The 19,474-nt window shown below is 63.0% G+C and overlaps 3 protein-coding genes across 3 annotated transcripts; all 3 read right to left on the bottom strand.

Annotated features, from left to right (window-relative positions):
* Positions 1-2,946: 2,946 nt before the first annotated feature.
* Positions 2,947-5,009, bottom strand: EMIHUDRAFT_433908 (hypothetical protein; the record flags this gene model as incomplete). Its single annotated transcript, XM_005786542.1, has 8 exons — positions 4,837-5,009; positions 4,526-4,675; positions 4,394-4,423; positions 4,193-4,318; positions 4,050-4,089; positions 3,678-3,706; positions 3,559-3,609; positions 2,947-3,109 (listed from the first exon to the last, which is right to left on the bottom strand). Coding segments are annotated over exons 1-8 (696 nt in total), but the record flags the coding sequence as incomplete, so codon positions are not given.
* A 5,658-nt stretch (positions 5,010-10,667) lies between these two features.
* EMIHUDRAFT_201788 (hypothetical protein) lies at positions 10,668-11,784 on the bottom strand (the record flags this gene model as incomplete). Its single annotated transcript, XM_005786541.1, has 4 exons — positions 10,668-10,991; positions 11,180-11,296; positions 11,375-11,533; positions 11,779-11,784. 4 exons carry the CDS (start codon positions 11,782-11,784, stop codon positions 10,668-10,670), a joined length of 606 nt encoding a protein of 201 aa, XP_005786598.1.
* A 380-nt stretch (positions 11,785-12,164) lies between these two features.
* On the bottom strand, positions 12,165-15,199 carry EMIHUDRAFT_449279 (hypothetical protein; the record flags this gene model as incomplete). The annotated part of the gene is made up of 6 exons (XM_005786540.1): positions 14,695-15,199; positions 14,076-14,108; positions 13,787-13,858; positions 13,464-13,487; positions 13,071-13,134; positions 12,165-12,219 (listed from the first exon to the last, which is right to left on the bottom strand). Coding segments are annotated over exons 1-6 (738 nt in total), but the record flags the coding sequence as incomplete, so codon positions are not given.
* Between the last annotated feature and the right edge of the window lie 4,275 nt (positions 15,200-19,474).

Raw genomic sequence — 19,474 nt, 5'->3', positions numbered from 1 at the left:
CCGGGGAGGGGGGTTGCCTCCACGGCACGTTCCACGTCTTGAGGATCTCGTCGCCGCTCGGCGACCACTTGAGGTGCACAAGGCGCTGGTGCGTGCAGACGAGCTCCTGCACGCCCAGCTGCACAGACCGCACCGGCGCCTACACACGAGACGAAGCGGCGGCTGCTGGCCGCGCCGCCGCCGAGAAACAAAAGGCTCGCGGCGGCGGCGCGGCGCCTCCGCCGCAAAGGCGCCGCCGTCGATGGTGCGGAGCACCTCCGGCAAGTGTGACGCCGCCATCGCGGTGAGCAGCTGCGCGCCTCCCTCCGCCGCAAACTGCTCCGACGGCGTCAGCGGCGGCCCTGGTGAAAGACAACGACGCGAGAGTCCGGGGGAGCGTGCTGTACAGCTCTATGTCTACTGACGGAGAGGCGTCCGAGGGGGAGGCTAAGTGCACTCGCCACGCTCTCGCCACGACCTCGCCACGCTCTCGCCACGATCTCGCCACGATCTCGCCACGATCTCGCCACGATCTCGCCACGACCTCGCCACGACCTCGCCACGATCTCGCCACGATCTCGCCACGATCTCGCCACGATCTCGCCACGATCTCGCCACGAGGGCTCCCCTGTGGCTCGAAGTGTGCTAGAGCCCCCCCGGGCGGAGGGAGGGAAGGCTCCTATCTACCGGGCACACGCACCCCTCGGCACAGCGCGCGGGGCGGCGGCAGCGGCGGCAGGCCCGCACACAGCAGCCGACGACTCGAGCGCCTTGCACGCCGCGGCGGCACACGCGCTCGCCTGGGGGAGAGGTGGGGAGAGACATGGGACATGGGGAGAGACATGGGGGAGATGTGCGGAGAGGTGCGGAGAGGTGGGGAGAGGTGGGGAGAGGTGGGGAGAGATGGGGAGGTGTGGGGAGGTGTGGGGAGATGTGGGGAGGTGTGGGGAGATGTGGGGAGATGTGGGGAGATGTAGAAAGTGTCGGGGGATGTGGGGGGGATGTGGGGGAGATGTGGGGAGATGTGGGGAGATGTGTGGTCATGTGGGGAGATGTGTGGTTACGTGGGGAGAGACAATTGGGAGATGTGGGCAGATGTGCGCTGGCACACGCGCTCGCCTCAGACGCGGCTCGCGCCGCCGCGATTGCATGCCGCGTCTCCTCGGCCGCAGCGGCCACGGCCACGGCAGCGGCGGCGGCGGTGGCGGTGGCGGCGTCGGGCTCGGCGGCGGAGGAGGCGGCGGCGGAGGAGGCGGCGGAGGCGGCGGCGGCGGGCGCAGCGGTGGCGGCGGTGGCGGCGCCGTTAGCGGGGGTGGCGGCGGCGTGGGCGGCGCCGTTGGTGGTAGCGGCGGCGGCAGTGGCGGCGGCTGCGGCGGCGGGGGAGGAGGAGAGGCGGAGCTGCGTGAGCAGCGACGTGACGAGCCTAATGGTATCGGGAGATCTGGGGAGATCTGGGGAGATCTGGGGAGATCTGGGGAGATCTGGGGAGATCTGGGGAGATCTGGGGAGACAGACCTATGGGGAGCGACGTGGCGAGTCTGATTGGCGATCTCGAGATGGCCCGAGATTGTCCGAGATGACCCGAGATTGGGCGTGGGGGGAGCGTCGTGACGCACCGCCGCTCGGCAGCGAGCTCCTATTCACAGCTCTCTCTTCCGGTCCGCCAGACTTCGTGTTTTGCCTCCGCGCGGCGGCGAGCACCTGCGACAGCGCGTCCACCCGCTGGCGGAGCAGCTCCGCACGAGCCTAGAGACAAGGAAGGCGCGTTGTCGCGCCGGGAACCAAGACTCGGCCATAGGCTCCCTGGAGGCTCCGCGCGCTCGGCTGGCTCTCGCTGCACCTCGGCTGCCTCTCGGCTGCATCTCGGCTGCATCTCGGCTGCACCTCGGCTGCATCTCGGCTGCATCTCGGCTGCATCTCGGCTGCATCTCGGCTGCACCTCGGCTGCCCCTCGGCTGCCTCTCGGCTGCACCTCGGCTGCCTCTCGGCTGCACCTCGGCTGCATCTCGGCTGCACCTCGGCTGCATCTCGGCTGCATCTCGGCTGCAGCTCCGCGCGAGCCTGCTCCTGCCGCAGCCGATCCTCGAGCAACGACCTCGCCTTCTCTGCAGCCTCGACCTGCGCGTCCTCCTGGAGAAAAAGAAAGAGCGGCGTGAAAAAGACACCCGCGGAAGCCAAAGGCCTCTGCCCTGCGCGTCCTCCTAAAACAAAGAAAGAGCGGCGTGAAAAAGACACCCGCGGAAGCCAAAAGCCTCTCGGCCTGCGCGTCCTGCGCATCCGCGGCCGCCTCTGCCGCCCTCACCGCCTGCCGCAGCACCTCGGTCCGCGCGCGCAGCGCCGCCACCTTAGCATATGCCGGGGGCGCGTCGCCCTCGCTGTCGGGCGCCGCCGCCTTCGACACCGCCACCGCAGCTGCAGCGGCCTACGTGTGTCCCATACCCCCAGGGTATCGAATCCAGTGTGGGTTCAGTCCCGCGGGTGGTGCGGTAGCGACGGTGCGGCGAGGGCGATCCGACGCGCTCAACACACCACCCTCGGGGGCGGGGGAATGCGGTGTGGTGCGGCGTCTCCATACCACCGCGGGAGCACACGGGGTACGAATACAGCGAGCCACGGCGGACTACGCGCCAAATGCAGCCCAACACGTGGCCCCCTCGCGCGCTGGTTGGAGTGCAAGACTGCGTCTTCCGCTTCTGCGCGCAGCGGCCTCCAAGACGTCGCGAGGTCTAGGAAGTGTCTAGGGAGTGTCTAGGAAGTGTCTAGAAAGTGTCTAGGAAGTGTCTAGGAAGTGTCTAGGAAGTGTCTAGGAAGTGTCTAGGAAGTGTCTAGGAAGTGTCTAGGAAGCGACCTCCAAGACGTCGCGAGGCGGGGCCGCCCGAATCTCGCCGCCGCCGCCTCCTCCCTCCCCGCACGCCTCGCCTCCGCCGCCGCCGCAAGCGCCGCCGTTCGGCGCACCGGGGGGCGCACCGGCGGCGGCGGCGGCGGCGGCGGCGGCGGCGGCGGCGGCGTCAGCGGCGTCGGCGTCGGCGGCGATGTCGGCGTCATCGGCGGCGGGCGTTGCGAGCGCCAGCTTTGCAGCAGAACCGCCGACCGCCCGCCCGGCCGGGGTGGGCAGCGGCGGGAGCACGGCCTACGTGACGAAGACGCCGAGGTCGTGGCGGGAGGGCGCTATGAGCACGCCATGAGCACGCCGAGGTCGTGGCGGGAGGACGGTACTTGCGCGGTGTATTCCGAGCGCCGCAGGACTGGGCGGGGTACGAATACGGCGAGCACAGCTGACTATCTACATGCGGGCGGGATCCAGCGGAATGGCGTGAGTCCTCTCGAGCGCTGGTCGGAGCACAGGGATGCGCATTCCGCTTCCAGGGCCCGCTGCTCCTGCTCACGAGATATGGGGAGATATGGGGAGATACGGGGAGATATTCCGCTTCTAGGGCCCGCTGCTCTCCCGGAGAGATGGGGAGATACGGGGGGAGATATGGGGAGACATTCCGCTTCTAGCAGCCCGAGATATGGGGAGATACGGGGGGGGATACGGGGGGAGATATGGGGAGATATTCCGCTTCTAGTAGGCGCTGCCGAGTGCGGGTTCGTGCGCGCGTACTCGGTGGCTCGCGCCGGCAGCGCGAGGTACGCGTCTCGCATTCCCTTCTCGACGCCTAGATTAATTAATTAATTATTAATTAAGGCAGCGCGAGGTACGCATCTCGCATTCCCTTCTCGACGCCTAGATTAATTAATTAATTAGTAATTAAGGCAGCGCGAGGTACGCATCTCGCATTCCCTTCTCGACGCCTAGATTAATTAATTAATTATTAATTAAGGCAGCGCGAGGTACGCGTCTCGCATTCCCTTCTCGACGCCTAGATTAATTAATTAATTATTTATTAAGGCAGCGCGAGGTACGCGTCTCGCATTCCCTTCTCGACGCCTAGATTAATTAATTAATTATTAATTAAGGCAGCGCGAGGTACGCGTCTCGCATTCCCTTCTCGACGCCTAAAGGAAGGAGCGGAGGAGTCAGCGACGAAGAACTGCGAGGCGAGGGCCTTGCGTCCCCGTCTCGACGCCCTTCTCCACCACGCCGGCGACACCAGGCAGCCGCGACACCTGTGGAGGTGTCTCGGAAGTGTCTCGGAGGTGTCTCGGAGGTGTCTCGGAGGTGTCTCGGAGGTGTCTCGTGTCTCGGAGGTGTCTGCGGAGGTGTAGGCGCCTCGATGTGCACGCGCGAGCACACGTAGCACTGCGCAGGCGAGACGGGCTCCGCCCACTGCCGCGCGGTGATCTTGATTCGGTCCGAAAACACCGGCAGGATCGTCTCCACCTCCATCGCGTGCGCCTGAGTATGCAGTGGTGCGTCGCTAGGATTCCTTCTTGCGCGCAGGATCGTCACGAACAACTCCATCGCGTGCGCCTCGTCCCAGACGTGCGTCCGCCAGCGCGCCTGCCGCCGTCTCCGCACCCTCAACTCCATGCGGGCGGAACGTTCTCGGACGTCTCTCGGACGTCTCTCGGAAGTGTCTCGGACGCGTCTCGGAGAGCGCGCCCGGACGAGAAAGGCGAACTCGGGGTCCTTGAGCATGCCGCGCAGCGCCTTTGGCACCGGGTTCTCGCGGAAGGTGAGCCGCACCTCCCGCTCCACGCACGGGTGGCCCTCCGCGTCAGCCTCCTCCTTGAGCCAGCAGAGCTGGAAGACCTGCGGCGCGCGTCGAGGCGCGAAGCGTGGGCGCGGACGCGGTGGACCAGCCTCGCCGGCCATGGCAGTGCGAGGCGGCGTGCGCGAGGGTGGCGTGGCGGAGGCGGCGAGTGGAGCAGCGGGGTGCAAAGCGGCAGCGAGCAGAGAGGCCGTCGGCGGGCCTGCTTGTCAAAGTCGGCGATGTACTGATCGTAGGAGAGGTCGGCGCGCAGCGCCCAGAACTGCTCCGCCGAGAGCTCGCACAAGTGACGCGTCTCAAAGTCACGCATCCGCGCTTGTGTGGCAGGGAGCGAACGTCGAAAGCGCCGCGGAGGCTTGCAGACGCCTGTGGCCTATGGTGCCGCGAAAAGAATTCTTAAGATACAAGCCTCTCTCACAGCACACTGGCACGACAAGGGCGCAGACTGGCGCGGACTGGCACACACACAGGCTCACCACCGGAGCCGCCTAAGCGACTCCGTTAAGAACGGCAATGCACTCCGCACCATGCACAATGCCGCTCTCCCCGCACGCTAGCTCGTTCACCGTCTGCCACGCCACGGCGGTGTGGAGGACGACAGACAAGCGCTGCATCTGCAGCCCGTGCCAGTTCTTGGTGGTCCATGTGACCTCGTCCAGGTGCTGAGCGTGCGAAAGTTTGTTGCTCAGCTGGTTCGCCGCCTCCCTCAGGGTGCTGCGAACCTCCTTTCCAAAGCCTCCGAAAGCCTCAAAATCAAACAAACGTAGATCGCAATCCTGCTGCCGCGCAAAGGGGTAATCGCCAGGCTGCTCCTTGAGCTTTCCCTTGGGGGCATCCTCCTCCTCCCCCTCCTCCCCCTCCTCCTCGGCCTCCTCCTCCTCCCCCGCCACCGCCGCTGCCGTCGCTTCCGACGGAGACCACTTGCCGCGCCCTTTGACCAACTTGAGCAGCCCGGTCTCCGTGTTGCCAAAGCGTACATAGGCCCCCTTCCAGCCGAGCCGAATTTCACCCTCTCCATCCTTGCCCTTGCTGTTGCTCGCGAGCGAACTTGTAAGCTTCAGATCGGCAACAAGGCGCCTGTGCCCCCTGCCGATGTTTGCCGCCGCCACGTCAGGTTGTTTTGGGTTACTGTAACTGAGGTGTGCAGTCGGCTCGGCCTCAACCGGCCGCGCCGCCGCAGCAGGCCCTGAGGCCCACATGGCGGCCGACCAGCTGATAAGGAGTCTTGATTGTGTCTGTGTGTCGCTCGTGCGTGTCGTCATCATCTGTCTAGCGTCCACCCATACCGCGTTGGTGTCCAGTCCGAGCCTGGCCGTTCTTCACTTTCTACCTACCTACCTTTGCATGCAAGACCGAGCCGCCAGCGGGGCGAGAGCACCAGCCGACAACCTGCCGACATGGCAGTTGCGATGGCGCGCACACACACACACACGCAGACGCAGTGTGCCATTGACAAATCTTATATACCCCCACACGGGCAAATAGCAAAATCCGAATACCGTGCACGACTGCGTGAGCTCTGCGTTGCTCTGCCGTGCAAGCCTTCAGCTGGTGCCAAGACGTTTTACGGGAGCACTGCAAGCAACCATGGGTTGTGCAAGCCTCGCGACGGCACCCATGGAGGCTTTCCACAAAGCTCTCGCAGTCACCGGGCTTGCCGCCGCGACAATCCCGTTCATCGTCCTCAGCTCGCGTACATGGCTGAGCCTCACTGCGGCGGCTGCTGCCGTCACAGGCGCCATCTACCAACAGCAGGTCCTCCACGTTCGTGAGGACGCGTGGACGCACATCGCAGTGGGCACGGGTGCTTTGAGGCTCTCGTGGATCGCAGTGTCAGGCAACGGTGGGCCGCTGCGGGTGCACTGGGTCTACGGGGCGCTCGGTGCGGCCATCAACTTCATCATCTTCCTAGGTCTCACTATCAATCATGGCTACGCCCGGGTATATAACCAGATGCACGCCGTCATTGATCTCGGCCAAGTGGTCCTATTCATCTCGTTTGGAATGGAGAGTGCCGTCAGCAGCGCCTCACGCCACGGATTCTGCGACACGCGGCGCACTCACCGCTGGCTCGCGTCCGCTGCACGCATACGTCCGCTGCACGATGCCACGGCTCTCGTTGCGATTGCCTTAGCGACGATCAAACACCAGCACGACCGTCAGCCCATCGGAGTCTTCTTCCACGAAAAGGCGGGCTTCTTCGTAGCCGCCGCCGCCGCGCTCATCTTCACGTCATCGTGTGTGCATGGCCACCTACCGTGGCAGGCACCGCTCTGTAAGATGATGCGGGCATTGTATGCGTTGTCGCTTGCGATGATCGGACTGCTGCTAATTCACATGGCGGTCTTTGTGTATGTCGAGCAAAGCTGCAGCGGCTTCCATCACATCATCTACGGCGACGAGGCGCGCGACGAAGTGGTCGCCACCGAGGTGTGCTCGCGTCGCTGGGGCCATCACGCCACTGCTTCCCCTCTACCTCCACTCCAACTCCCCCAACTCCACCCCAACTCCGCTCCACTCGGTGTAGGTGGGCTGGCTATACCTCCTCGTCGACCTCTACCTGAGTGCGCTGCTCGTCTGCGTCATGGAGGGCAATGTGACCGACGATGCACGGCGAGAGCACGGTCGCATCATCGTCATCGATGACGCCACACACGAGGATGAAGGGCTTGCCAATCTCGGGGAGGAGCATCCTCCGCAGCCCATACGGTTGGCGGAAGAGGAGCAGGACCAGGTGGGACACACACCTCGATGGTAAGCTGCTCGGCCGGCGTCACGTGCTGTCGCTCGCTACAGGCTTACTAATAACTTAGTAAAGCGGCCGAGAGCGCTCAGTGGGTGACTCTCTCATCACCCAAACCATGCCATAGTTGCCACGGGCCGAGCGGCAGACGGCAAGTAGCTGAGACGTTACGACCTGGTATCCTGGTAAAGTACGGCTTTGCGGGAGAGCAAGATGAGCCTCAAGCTGATGAATGCGTGTGGGACTTGTGACCATGGCCAGTGACCGATCTGCAGAACGTCGAGGATGAGAGAGTGTCGCGGATTAGAGAGTGCCGCGAGATTTAGCCGAGATTTCCCGTTCGCGGAAAATTATGATGTGATCTCCGTAACACTCCCGTCGGAAAGCGGTTCCATGAACTTTGAACTTTTCCATGCCATATTATTCATAGCTCTGTGAAATTCGGGGTCCGCCTGCTGACAGCTCGGATCAACACAAAAAGAATGTACGTAAGAGCCACATACATTGAAAAATTTAGTAACGGATATTTTTTCTCCTCGCGCCATTGAGTTGTTTTGTTTAATTTCTCCGCGCACACTAGTGCGTCTCATGAACGCACCCCGCACACGATCTAGAATGCATCGCCGTGGCCGAGTTTCTGGAGGCTTGGTCTAAATGGTAAGTGGACATTTGCATTACAAAACGTTTATTTTCGCGTTGCAAATCGGAACGTAACCTCGAAAATGGGCGGATGACCTCGCAGGTGGGATTTTTGGGGTGGGGAGCGTAAGGAATTGACCGATTTGCACCGTTCTCTGCTGTTTGTCTCGTTTTTCACCGATTTCAAGTATCACGGACGGCGCGACTAGAACACCACCACAAGACCGCCACGAATAGAAGGCACGACCACCAATAGGCCCCGCAAGGAGCATGGAGGCTCGCCCTTCCTCAAGATGCGCTTGCTTGCTGGCTTACCAGGCTTTTCTGCTCTGCAAAGAATGGACGGCACCGCACTCACTATCAGACTTTGAAGTCCCAACTTTACGATCCTCAGGAGCGTTCATATACACGGAGCGTTCATATACACGAGCAGTCCGTTACGCATTCATTGGTCGGAGCGATACATGCACCCTCTCTGGTTGTCCTTTCCTCATTGTTACGTCACTGTTGCGGCGCACTGACAGATGGGGCCCTCTGTCTCTTCCCGAGGCGGCATGGCCGTGACCGTGAGGACCTCTCTCGAGGTGAGGACCTCTGCACGTGAGGTGAGGACCTCGAGCTGCGTGAGGACCTCTGGTGGCTGGGCCTTGCTAGGGCACACGCCAGCCAGGAGACTGAGTAGGGATAGCAGGGAATTGTCTTCGGCAAAATTTAATCTTTCCCTCCCTACGTGTTTGTTAGCTCCTTTCATCGGAGAGAGAGATTTTACAATACCAAACAACTCGGTGCTGTTCCATCTCCTCATGTGTGAGATTTCATATCACAGAGCAGCCTCGCTGTAGCGGGGCGAGCAGGCTGTAAAAAAAGTGTGATAGACAGCTGATTCGCGCGCACCATAATGAGGTTTCTTGCACACACTTATGGCGAATATAAGGCACGACCACCAATCACATGAGCCCATCAGCCCCCCCGGGGGCATATATGGCTCATCCTTCCTCGCGGGGGGGCTGTGTAAGATGCGCTTGCATGCTGGCTGGCCAGGGCAGGCTTTTCTGGTCTGACTCGCAAAGGCATGCAGTCTCCTGGCTGGCGTGCCCTAGCAAGGCCCAGCCACCTTCCAGAGGTCCTCACGCAGCTCGAGGTCCTCACCTCGCGCGCAGTCGTCCTCGCACTCGAAAGAGGTCAACCGCACAATACTTCATGGAAAAGTGACTAAAATATCTCCTCTCTCCCCACAGACAACATTTATGCAGCAACACCACATCAGTCCACGACGGTTGGCCGCCACCGTCCGCCCACCTCGAGCTGGGGCTTTGTACGAAGCAACAACAAACACGCGGCTGTCAGGTTTGTGGTGTTGCATCGTAGCTAAACGCGCATCGAGGAGATCAAGTGAGCTCGCTGACGGCCTGAGGACCTCTCCCTGAGGACCTCTCCATGCAGCGGCCATGATGAGGACCTCTCCTTGTGTCAGTCCCAGGTCAGGACCTCTACGTAGGGAGGCGAGAGGATCGAAGGAGAGTCGCACCTCTCGGCACGCCCCCTCCCTGCCGAGTTTTGTCATCGGTTGGGCTCGGTAAGGCTTTCACGGCGGCGCTCTTGGGATGTTAAGGCGTAGCACGATGCCTCGCCGTGAGGACCTCTCGTGAGGACCTCTCGTGAGGACCTCTCGCAAGCATCTTTGAATGCTTGGGCGGCGAAGAGGAAGGGGCGTGCGACAAGCAACCTGCTTGGGGCGTCGCCTTGGGGCGCATCAATCATGGGCCGCTAAGCGCCTATAGGTCTCGCGTTTCGCCTGCGTAGTCGAGACAAAAGGAAAAGCACACGATTACAAAGAGAATGGGATTCCTTAACAAGATTAGTTGAGTTGTATGTGTGCTGAGATGTGCCACCGGTTGTCCCAAAGTGCGTGTCAACATACCCTTCGCACACGGGAGTTTGTGTTTCTTTGCTGGAAATTCTTTTTCGCTCCGCTTTCGCGGCGGCTCTCTTGTCGCGACGACCGGAATCGAGGCCGCTTCTCAATCCGCGGAAGCCGTCAAGCCAAAGGCGGCCGAACCTGCCGCGACCTGGGTGGGCGACGACGGCGTGACCAAAGAGGAGCTCGAAGGCCTCGACCTGGCAAAGTTTCCGTGGCTCGGCAAGTCGTTGCGGTCGATGCTCGAGCTGGCCAAGAACCCGCTCCGGCGGCTGCTCAGCGACAAGATCATGACCCTCGCGACCAGGAACATCACGCTGGCGCCGGTGGATCCCTCGAATGCCGCCTTCCCAAAGCTGCTGGCTGAGGTCAAGAAGGTGGCGCAGGTGCCCGGTTTCCTCGCCGCCGCCGGCCTCCTCGCGGCCCTCGCTCTTCTCACTCCCACGCCCTTCGCCCTCAGGAGCGCAACCAGGAGCTGACGGACAAGGCGGCGATGGACGCGATAGGTGGCAAGACAAGCTCTCCTCTATATACAGACGACATCCGTGAGCATTGGACATATAGACACGCGAGTGCACTGCTCACTCGAGACACGGGGAGATGTGGCACGTGTTTAGCTGTGTGCAGCGGCATTCGCCGTGCTCCAGCCCTCGCACACTGCACGCCTTCCACACGCCCATGTCCACGCCCTGCCGCCTGTGTGTGCGACGTGCTGAATGGGACGGCAAGGCACTTACTGTGCGGAGCGCCGCCGCTCGTCGGCGAGCGCGGCGTCGACGGCGGCCTGCTGGCGGCGCGCCGCCAGCTCGAGCTCGACACGCCGCTCGTCGGCGAGCGCCTCGCCCAGCTGCCGCCGCCGCCGCTCATAGTTGAGGAGCAGCGACACCTGCCGGAGCTGCGACGTGCCGCGCCCACGCGGCGGAGGCGCGCCGCGCACCTCGGCGGCGATCAAGCCGAGGACGTCGCGGCAGCCCTCCAAGAGGTGGACGGCGCTGTCGGCGCCGAGGCGCGGGTGCAAACCCTCGGCAAACGCGCGCAGCTGCGCCGTCACGTCGAGCTCGACATCGAGCGAGGACGCGCCGCCGCCGCCGTCGCCGCCGCCGCCGCCCGCATCGGCCGCGTCCGAAAGGATGTGGAGAGGAACGTGCGCCTGCCGCGCGAGATGGTCGAGTTCGCGGTCGGCCTCCGCCGGGTCCTCTTCCGGCGAGAAACGGCCGACGAGCGCCGCATAAGCGCGCGCTCCACGTCCGCCTTGTACGCGATCATCCGGCGCTTGTACTTCACGAAGTTCGCCTTGGTCTCCGGCGTGGCCAGCGCCGGGAGCGCCCGCGTCGGCGCGAGCGACTCGTGCCCGGCCATCGCCTCGACCCACCTTGCAAAGATGAGACCCGCATCGCCGGCGCCGCCCCCGCCGCTGGCATATTTGCCGGCCAGGCCGACGAGGGCGTAGGCGTCGATGAGGAGCAGGCCGCCCACGGGCCTCGCCAGGGCCGCGGCGGGCCCTGGCGACCCCTCGAGGGACGCCAGGGTGGACAGGGCCTCTGCCCTAGCAAGTTCTGAAAAGAGCGCGGTCGCCTCGCCGATGCCGCGGAGCTTCTCCTTCGAGGTGTGGAGGTCCTCAGGGGTCGCGACCTGCGATTGGCTCGTCGGGAATGGTCACCAGCGTCGACGTGTGCGACCTCTCTCCGGAGGCGTGCGACCGAAGGGAGAGCGGTGAGGCGAGGCTGAAGTCACAGCTGAAGCAACTGGATTTCAGTTGCTGACAGTTGTGGGCGCTCCCGCGTGAACTGACGGCAGGTAAGCCGGCAGGTGGGGGGCGGGGGTGGTGCCGGGTGGATCCCCACATGCATAGTTCGCGCGCCCGGGGGGGCGCGCGAGCATGGGAAAGACGCACCTCCATCGTGCTTGGTACCGGCGCTCTTTTGGCCGTTGGCACCATCGTTGATGACTTGATTGCGCGGGAGTCGAATCCCAAAACCTCTCCGCTCGAAAGGGAGTTTAATTGTTTTGGGGGATTCCGACCGACCTATAGTGTACACGTGAAAATCGCGGATCGTTTTTAAGTACGTTCCCGTCCACTTACCATTTAGACCAAGCCGGAGTTCGAGCTCTACTTTGAGCTCGCAGTGTTTCTCCACGTGTTCACCCTCGACAGCTCTCGTCGTACAAGCTCATGTTTCCACAGTCAGACTCAGCTCACACAGACCTATCTCAGGTCGCACGCGTCGGAGTCGCGCCCACCTGCTCACCCGGCAAGCCTGCCGCCTCGCGAGCCACCGCGCACCTCCCCCCCTCCCCCCCTTTCGGCCGTGGCTAGCCCAGCTGCAGACGCATCAGCAACTTCGCCGCGCCGCGTGCCACCAAGTACGACTTGCCAAGCCACACCGCCGCCTGCGAGGGGGGCGCGCGCGGGGGGGAGTGTTGATGGGAGGGAGCGACGGCGCCCGGAACATAGCAAGAGGAGACGCGGGGTGCGCGGGGCGATGTGCTGCGCCATCGCTCGCTCCGTCGAGCGCGGTGGCGACGGGCACGAGCCCGGCGTCGCCGCGGCGCGCGAGTCGCGGGGGTGCGGGTTGGGGTGGCTTACTTGTGGGAGGCATGATTGGGAGGGGGGGGGGGGGGGGGGGCGTATGTGTGGGTCGCTCGCTGTTAGTGTCTTGCCCGTGCGTGTCTGTGTGTCGCTAGTTTGCGGCCGTCCCTCCATCTCGCTGCTGTGCGGGGCCCCACACCCACACTGGTATCCAATCGCTGCCTTGACTGTGCCCTCACCTCTCTCTGTCTCACTCGCGGGAGCGCCGCGCCGTGGCAGGCGACGCGAGAGCGGTCATCGCCGCCGCCGCCGCCGCCGCCGCCGCCCCCTGCTCCGCCTCCCAGCCGTCTGGCAAGTGGGGCCTCTCTGGACGAGCCCACGAGCACACCTAGGGACATAGTACTGCGGGACAGGTCCGAATACCGGCATATGACTTCAGCTCTCGGCAAATGTCTTCAACTCTCGGCAGCTCTCGGCGGCTCTCGGGAAGTCTCGGCAAATCTCGGGAAATCTCGGCAAATCTCGCCCCTCCCCCTCGAGAGACGAGTCCAGCGAACCTCGGCAAATCTCGGCAAATCTCGGCAAATCTCGATCAATCTCGCTCCTCCCCCTCGAGAGCCGAGTCCGGGTCCGTCACGCGAATCCCCGCGGGGTGCAGCAGCATGGTCGCCTGCAGGTATGCAGGTATGAGCTAGCGCGGATGGCACCACTGCTTGCGAACGATGCATAATGGCAGTCTCCGCGGGGTGGAGGAGCGTGTGGGGTTGGACCTAGTGCTGATGCTACCATTGCCATACGTGTAGTGGCGGTCCTCGCCATGTGTCACCCACTGGTGTGCTCCGTGCTGCTGCTCTCCCAATAAGAGTAGACGGACCTCGCTGTATCTCGGCTGCATCTCGGCTGCATCTCGACTAGATCTCGGCTAGATCTCGGCTGGATCTCGGCTGGATCTCGGCCAGATCTCGGCTGGATCTCGGCTGGATCTCGGCTGGATCTCGCCTCCCCCTCCGACGCGCAGCCCGCCTGGTCAGGTCAGGCCAGGTGAGGTGAGGTCAGGTCAGGTCAGGCTAGGTCAGATCCTCGAGGTGAGTTTTGGAGGTGGCGGGGCAAGGGCGGTGCAACAGCTCTGCCTCCACGTCTAGACGACAGGAGCCCCACGGCATTTCAAAGTGCAACGCTCTGTGTGTGTGAGTGGTGAGTGGTGAGTGGTGAGTGGTGTGTGTGTGTGTGTGTGTGTGTGTGTGTGTGTGTGTGTGTGTGTGTGTGTGCGTGTGCGTGTGCGTGTTGTGTGTGTGGTGTGGGGGGGGGGGGGTTGAGCAAGCCTTGCCGGGCGCGAGTGCGCGCTCCGACGTGTCGCTCGGGCAAGGCACGTGCATCGTCCGCACGCGGATGGCCTGGGGAGATATGCGGAGATATGGGGAGATATGGGGAGATATGGGGAGATCAGTCCGCACGCGGATCGCCTGCTCAAGCAGTGAACTAGCTATGAATCACTCCGAAGGGAGTGGGGGGGGGATAGCCCACTCGCGGTGCTCGCCTACAAGACAATGGCGCGGCTGCCGAAGAGAGGCGCACCACGCTTGCGCGCGGTCCCGCGAGGCGCGGGCGTGCCCGCGTGCGCAGATCGCGCAGTAAGCACTGCACCTGAGGAGATATGGGGAGATATGGGGAGATGTGGGGAGATGTGGGGAGATGTGCGCAGGTCGCGCAGTAAGCACTGCACCTGAGAGGGCGGCGGCATGTCTTTGCGTTGGATGTCTGACTAGTCAATCTCTGTCGGCCTGTCCGTCCTCGACTGCCAGTGCGAGTGGTCTGGGGTTTGTGATCTTGTGAGAGGGCGGCGGCACACGGCGGACAGGAGTGAGCGTGCGGGGAGAGGCGCATGCACATGCACATGCACATGCGCATGCACATGTGCGGTGCTGGTCGCGTCAGGAGTGAGCGTGAGCGTGCTCAGGGAGAGGTGGTGCGCAGAGGTGAGCAGAGGAGAGCAGAGGTGCGCAGAGGTGCGAAGAGGTGAGAAGAGGTGCGCAGAGGTGCGAAGAGGAGGTGCACGTGAGCGTGCGCGCAAGGGCTGGAGCGCTCTACACGTACTGCAGAGGCGCGTGCAAGAGGGTGTGTGCTCGCAGCCCTCCTTCTCTCTCCCTCGCTGCACGTCCCTCCCTCACCGTGCACTGCTGCTTCCCCATATCTCCCCATATCTCCCCATATCTCCCCATATCTCCCTCACCGTGCACTGCTGCTTCCCCGCCAGCGAGCGCCAGCCGTGGTCCGCAGACGTCGTGTTTTCGAAGCGCAGCAGGACGGCGCCCGCCTCGAGGTGGCCGCGCGTGTTGGTGCCGGTCGACGCGAGGACGGAGAAGCCGTTCCGCTCCGGTCCGTGCTGCGTCGGGAGGTACGAGGCGCACTCCGGAAAGGTCGCCACCCAGCGGAAGCCGGGCGAGTACTGCAGGCCGGTCCTCCGGTCGGGGAAGAGGACGACAGACGGCTCGACCGAGAGGAAAGCGAAGAACTGGTCGGGACAGACCGACGTGGAGACAACCTCCTCGCAGTGCTGGCCGAGGAGCATGCGCTGAAGCGCCGAGGCGCCGGTGGAGGTCGGGACAGATCGAGGCATCTGCCATTGCAGCTTCTCGAACAGGTCGTTGTCCGAAGGCGGTGGCGGAGGAGGAGGCAGGTCCGGTGCGGAGGCAAAAGCGGCGGCGAGCGTGGCGAGCGGCATCGGCGCCCTAGCGAGAGCCCAACGAGCTCCTTCGCTGTCGGTGCTCCAGTGTCGCAGCAAAAAAAGAATTTGTACCGCCTTTGTAGCCGCGGGCGCCACGTTGGAATGCGGAGATAGTAACTACTCTCTGTGGTGCCCTTTTGGCACTTTGCTCGTGTCCCGCGTGACCCTCTGTCTCACATGAGTTTCTTCCCTCGATTGTGTCACGCGGGGTTGCTTTCTGTGTATGTAGCTTTCGTGCGCGGCTCGCGCCCTGCTTCTTGTGTCTTACATCTTTTTACGGCCCTAAACGCGAGACCCCGGCTGCCCCTTCGAGGCTACACGCCGGTGCCACTCTCGCGTTTCAAACGTGGTGACCCGCACCTCCTAAAAGGTTTGTCGTCTCCCTTGTTCTTACCTCTATAGAGCGACACGAGACTGCCTCGCTCCCGCGGTCTCTGCGCCGCCGCGTCTTTTTGACACCGAAAAGGCCCCGCCGTTTGTGGAACGGCGCTGCTTGCTTTGCAGTCGGAGGAGTACGCGCCAGGCGTAGCTGCGTCCTGGCTGTCCACCTGTGGACGCGCCAGGCTCAGAGGTCCTCACAGCGAGAGGTCCTCACTGGCCCCCTACACACGCAGAGGTCCTCACTAGAGATCTATCTCGTCGCCACATCATCATCTGATCAAGACGTCTAAAGCCCTGTCCACTATTCGGTCTCCTGGGAGCCTGTGGGGCCATTTATCGTTCCAACCCAGGAAGGGAGAGGGAGCTCCCCTTTTCAGACCCCCCCAACCGCGCATTAACTCGTCCCCCAGTGTACGCGTGCAACCCTGGTGGCGGAGGAGGAGGAGGAGGCCGAGGAGGAGGGGGAGGAGGGGGAGGAGGAGGATGCCCCCAAGGGAAAGCTCAAGGAGCTGGATGGCGATTACCCCTTTGCGCGGCAGCAGGATTGCGATCTACGTTTGTTTGATTTTGAGGCTTTCGGAGGCTTTGGAAAGGAGGTTCGCAGCACCCTGAGGGAGGCGGCGAACCAGCTGAGCAACAAACTTTCGCACGCTCAGCACCTGGACGAGGTCACATGGACCACCAAGAACTGGCACGGGCTGCAGATGCAGCGCTTGTCTGTCGTCCTCCACACCGCCGTGGCGTGGCAGACGGTGAACGAGCTAGCGTGCGGGGAGAGCGGCATTGTGCATGGTGCGGAGTGCATTGCCGTTCTTAACGGAGTCGCTTAGGCGGCTCCGGTGGTGAGCCTGTGTGTGTGCCAGTCCGCGCCAGTCCGCGCCCTTGTCGTGCCAGTGTGCTGTGAGAGAGGCTTGTATCTTAAGAATTCTTTCACAGTGTGCCCAGCCGCCATAGCCAATACCACGATCCGGCTAGCGGGCAAGGTTCTCTTCCACTGCTGGGATGTGCTGCTCTATGCCTCCAACTCCTTCTCGACGGGAGCTGCAGGGTGGCTTGCATGCGCCACGTTGAGGGTTGTGCTGCCCGGCGGCTTCCGGGCCGTTGCCCCTGGTCGTCTTGGGTGGATGCGTGGGGTCACTCTCATCGGCCTCCCGATTACAGTGCGGCCAGGCTGCAGACGTACCTCGCTCAGGGCTCAAGTGCGGCCTCGCCGGGTGGATGCGGGGGTCTCGAGTTGGCGACAGTGCCGCCTCGACACGCTCCTTGTAGGTTGCCGATTCCATCGAGCTCACGCGCATCATTTTGACCTCGGCAGCCAGCTCATTCAGCCGCGCCTGTGCCTGCTCGCGGTAGGCACTGGCAAGCTGCAGCTCGTCCTCAACCATATCATTGACCAACGCTGGACGACCGCCAACCTTCTGGTCGAGATGAGCGCAGCGCTCGACGCACGGCAGCGTCCCGCGCACCAGGCCGACGAGAAAACGGCCCGCCTGCGCCGGCGCATGCTTGCCAACGGCGTACGCAGGCACTCTCGGCATCGTAGCCATATAAGCAGGCGCGCGCATTCGGGCGTCTTTGCATCGACCATCATCTCCTGAGCCTGCGGCGCCATGAAGAGAAAGCGCTCGGTACAGTGGTTTCGCGTGCCGATATGCAGAGGCAGAGCGGACAGGGCGAACGTGCGCCGCGCACTCCCTGGACGATGGCGTCGGTGATGATGTCGTTGAGGGCAGCTGCCATCGCTGGATGCGTGATCACCGCCGCAATCAAGCGAGCAAGTCCTAATATGCAACAAGCAGCTGTCAGGTGAGCTAGTTCACTTTGGCGACACGATCGACAGCAAGTGCGTAAATGCAAAAGCAAGCTGCTGCAGCACGGGTAGCGCGTTGAAGATGAGCGCGCGCGTCACAGCGCAGGCCAGGTCTACACTGGCCGCGGCACCAGCTCCCGCGGTCTGCACGCTAGGAGTGGTCCGCCCTCGCAATGAATGCGGAATACTATTACGAAAAGTACAACTAGTGCGACACACTAGTCAGTCTCGTAATCGCGCCAAGAGCGCGGATACACACACAAACAACAGGCGCGGCTATGAATAGCTGCGCATATACAGATAACGACTGTTCACAGTTGGGAGAAAGAGAGTCGTCTCTAACGCTCCCCGGCATGTTGTGCGAGTATATGGGACAAAAGCGTCGAAAATGTCCCAAAAAGCGTGTCTCGAGTTTGTTGCAGCCCCACAGCTGGCGCGCGCTGCCAGGAAGCACCGCTCGCGTGTCGGCGGCACTCCCTGGCACCCAGGGAGTGCCGCGAACCGACCAGACCGAATGGGCTCGACGCCGCGCTCGCTGTGGGGCTGCAACAAAGTCGCCGCCGAGCGTGCCACCGACGGCGTCCTGGCGGCGGTGATGGAGTGTGAGACCTGAGGCTGCGGAGGTGACGCCTGAGGTACCGGCCCGTGCACAGCGACTCAGCCGGCGACCGCCACGGGCTCAGACGAGACTTGTCGACTCGTTACGGCTCAGCTTCACCGTGGTCATCGGGCGTCTGTCGACGTCAGGACCACCATACAGCTCGCGGGTTTGAGGTCGCAAGAGCCAAGATGGTGGCGTTTGGACATCCCAACCATCACACAAGACAGCCTGTAGGTGATGGCGGGACGGCGCAGTGTTTGTGGCACTCGGCAGTAGGCACCCGCGGCACGGCCCCGCTGAGTTGGCTCTCGCGGGCTGCGGAACCGGCCCCAGAAGGGGACGGTCCGGGCGAGTGTGGCAGCTCCTGCGCTAGTATGGGCACCCTCTATCACAACACTACTGATCCTGGTCATTAGAGCTGCCAGGGATAGCGTCAGGAGCCGGTAGGAGTCAAAACCTCTCATATTTGAGACATCGTGTCCCATATACTCGCACAACGAGCCCCCCCCTAGTTGCATCGGCAACTATCTCGGACGACTCGCGCGTCTTCGGCGAAGGGGTGATGACTCACGCCTTGCCGACGGTCGCGACGAGCTTGCTCCACAGCCGGGCAGCCTGCCCCTGGAGCGTCACAGCAAAGCCGGGGCCGTTGCTGGCGTTGAGCATGTAGTCGCGACAGGTGAAGAACATAGCTCGCGTCGCCTGCGTCTTGGTGAAGACGTCGGCGATCATATAAGCAGTGCCGACGAGGTACGGCGCGACGTGGCGGAGCATGAAGAGGCGCTTGACAAACGTGGTGGCACGTTCGTAGTAGCGCGTGCGAGCAGTAGAGCCGGGCTTGACGATGATGTCAAAGACGGCTTTGCAGTCACCGAGCTGGGGCGTGGGGCCTGCGACAGCTCGGCCAGCGTCCTCGAGCATGAGCCGGCAGGAGACGACTTTCTTGGCGGCTACGGAGGCGGTGGCGGTCTCCTCTTCGGCGACGCTGAGAGCCTCGATCTTGGACTTGTTGGCGCTCCAGTCGATGGCGCCGTTGTTGAACATCACGACGCATCCGCCGTAGTGTGGCGCCTTGCCGAAGGAGGCGTCATGGTAGGCGTGGAGGCCACGAGACTCGATGAAGCCTGGCGGGAAAGTGTCGAGTCCGTAGGGGATCTTGAGCTTTCCGCCGTAGGTGATGCCGAGGTGCTTTGTGGCGTTGAGATAGTTGATGACGGTCATGATGGCGTCACGATGGACGGCGCCGCAAGCCTGAGAGAAAGAGCCGAGCTTCGAGAAGAAGTACTTGATGTCGGGGCGCGTCATCTCGGCAGGCCACCCGATGGTTCCTAGCGGCTTCAGGAACTCGGTGACGGGGATGCGGTCGCACTCGGCAGCAGGCTCGAGCTTATCGAAGAGGGCGCGCTGGACGTCGGTCGAGCCGGCTGGGGTGGACTGAGCACCAGCGCCAATCTCGTTGCCGTAGAGGGCGGCAATCCGCTCGATGTACCGGG

This window comes from Emiliania huxleyi (assembly GCF_000372725.1).
Source record: "Emiliania huxleyi CCMP1516 chromosome Unknown EMIHUscaffold_15, whole genome shotgun sequence".
Lineage (NCBI taxonomy): Eukaryota > Haptophyta > Isochrysidales > Noelaerhabdaceae > Emiliania > Emiliania huxleyi.
This window is presented reverse-complemented; position numbering and strand designations above follow the sequence as displayed.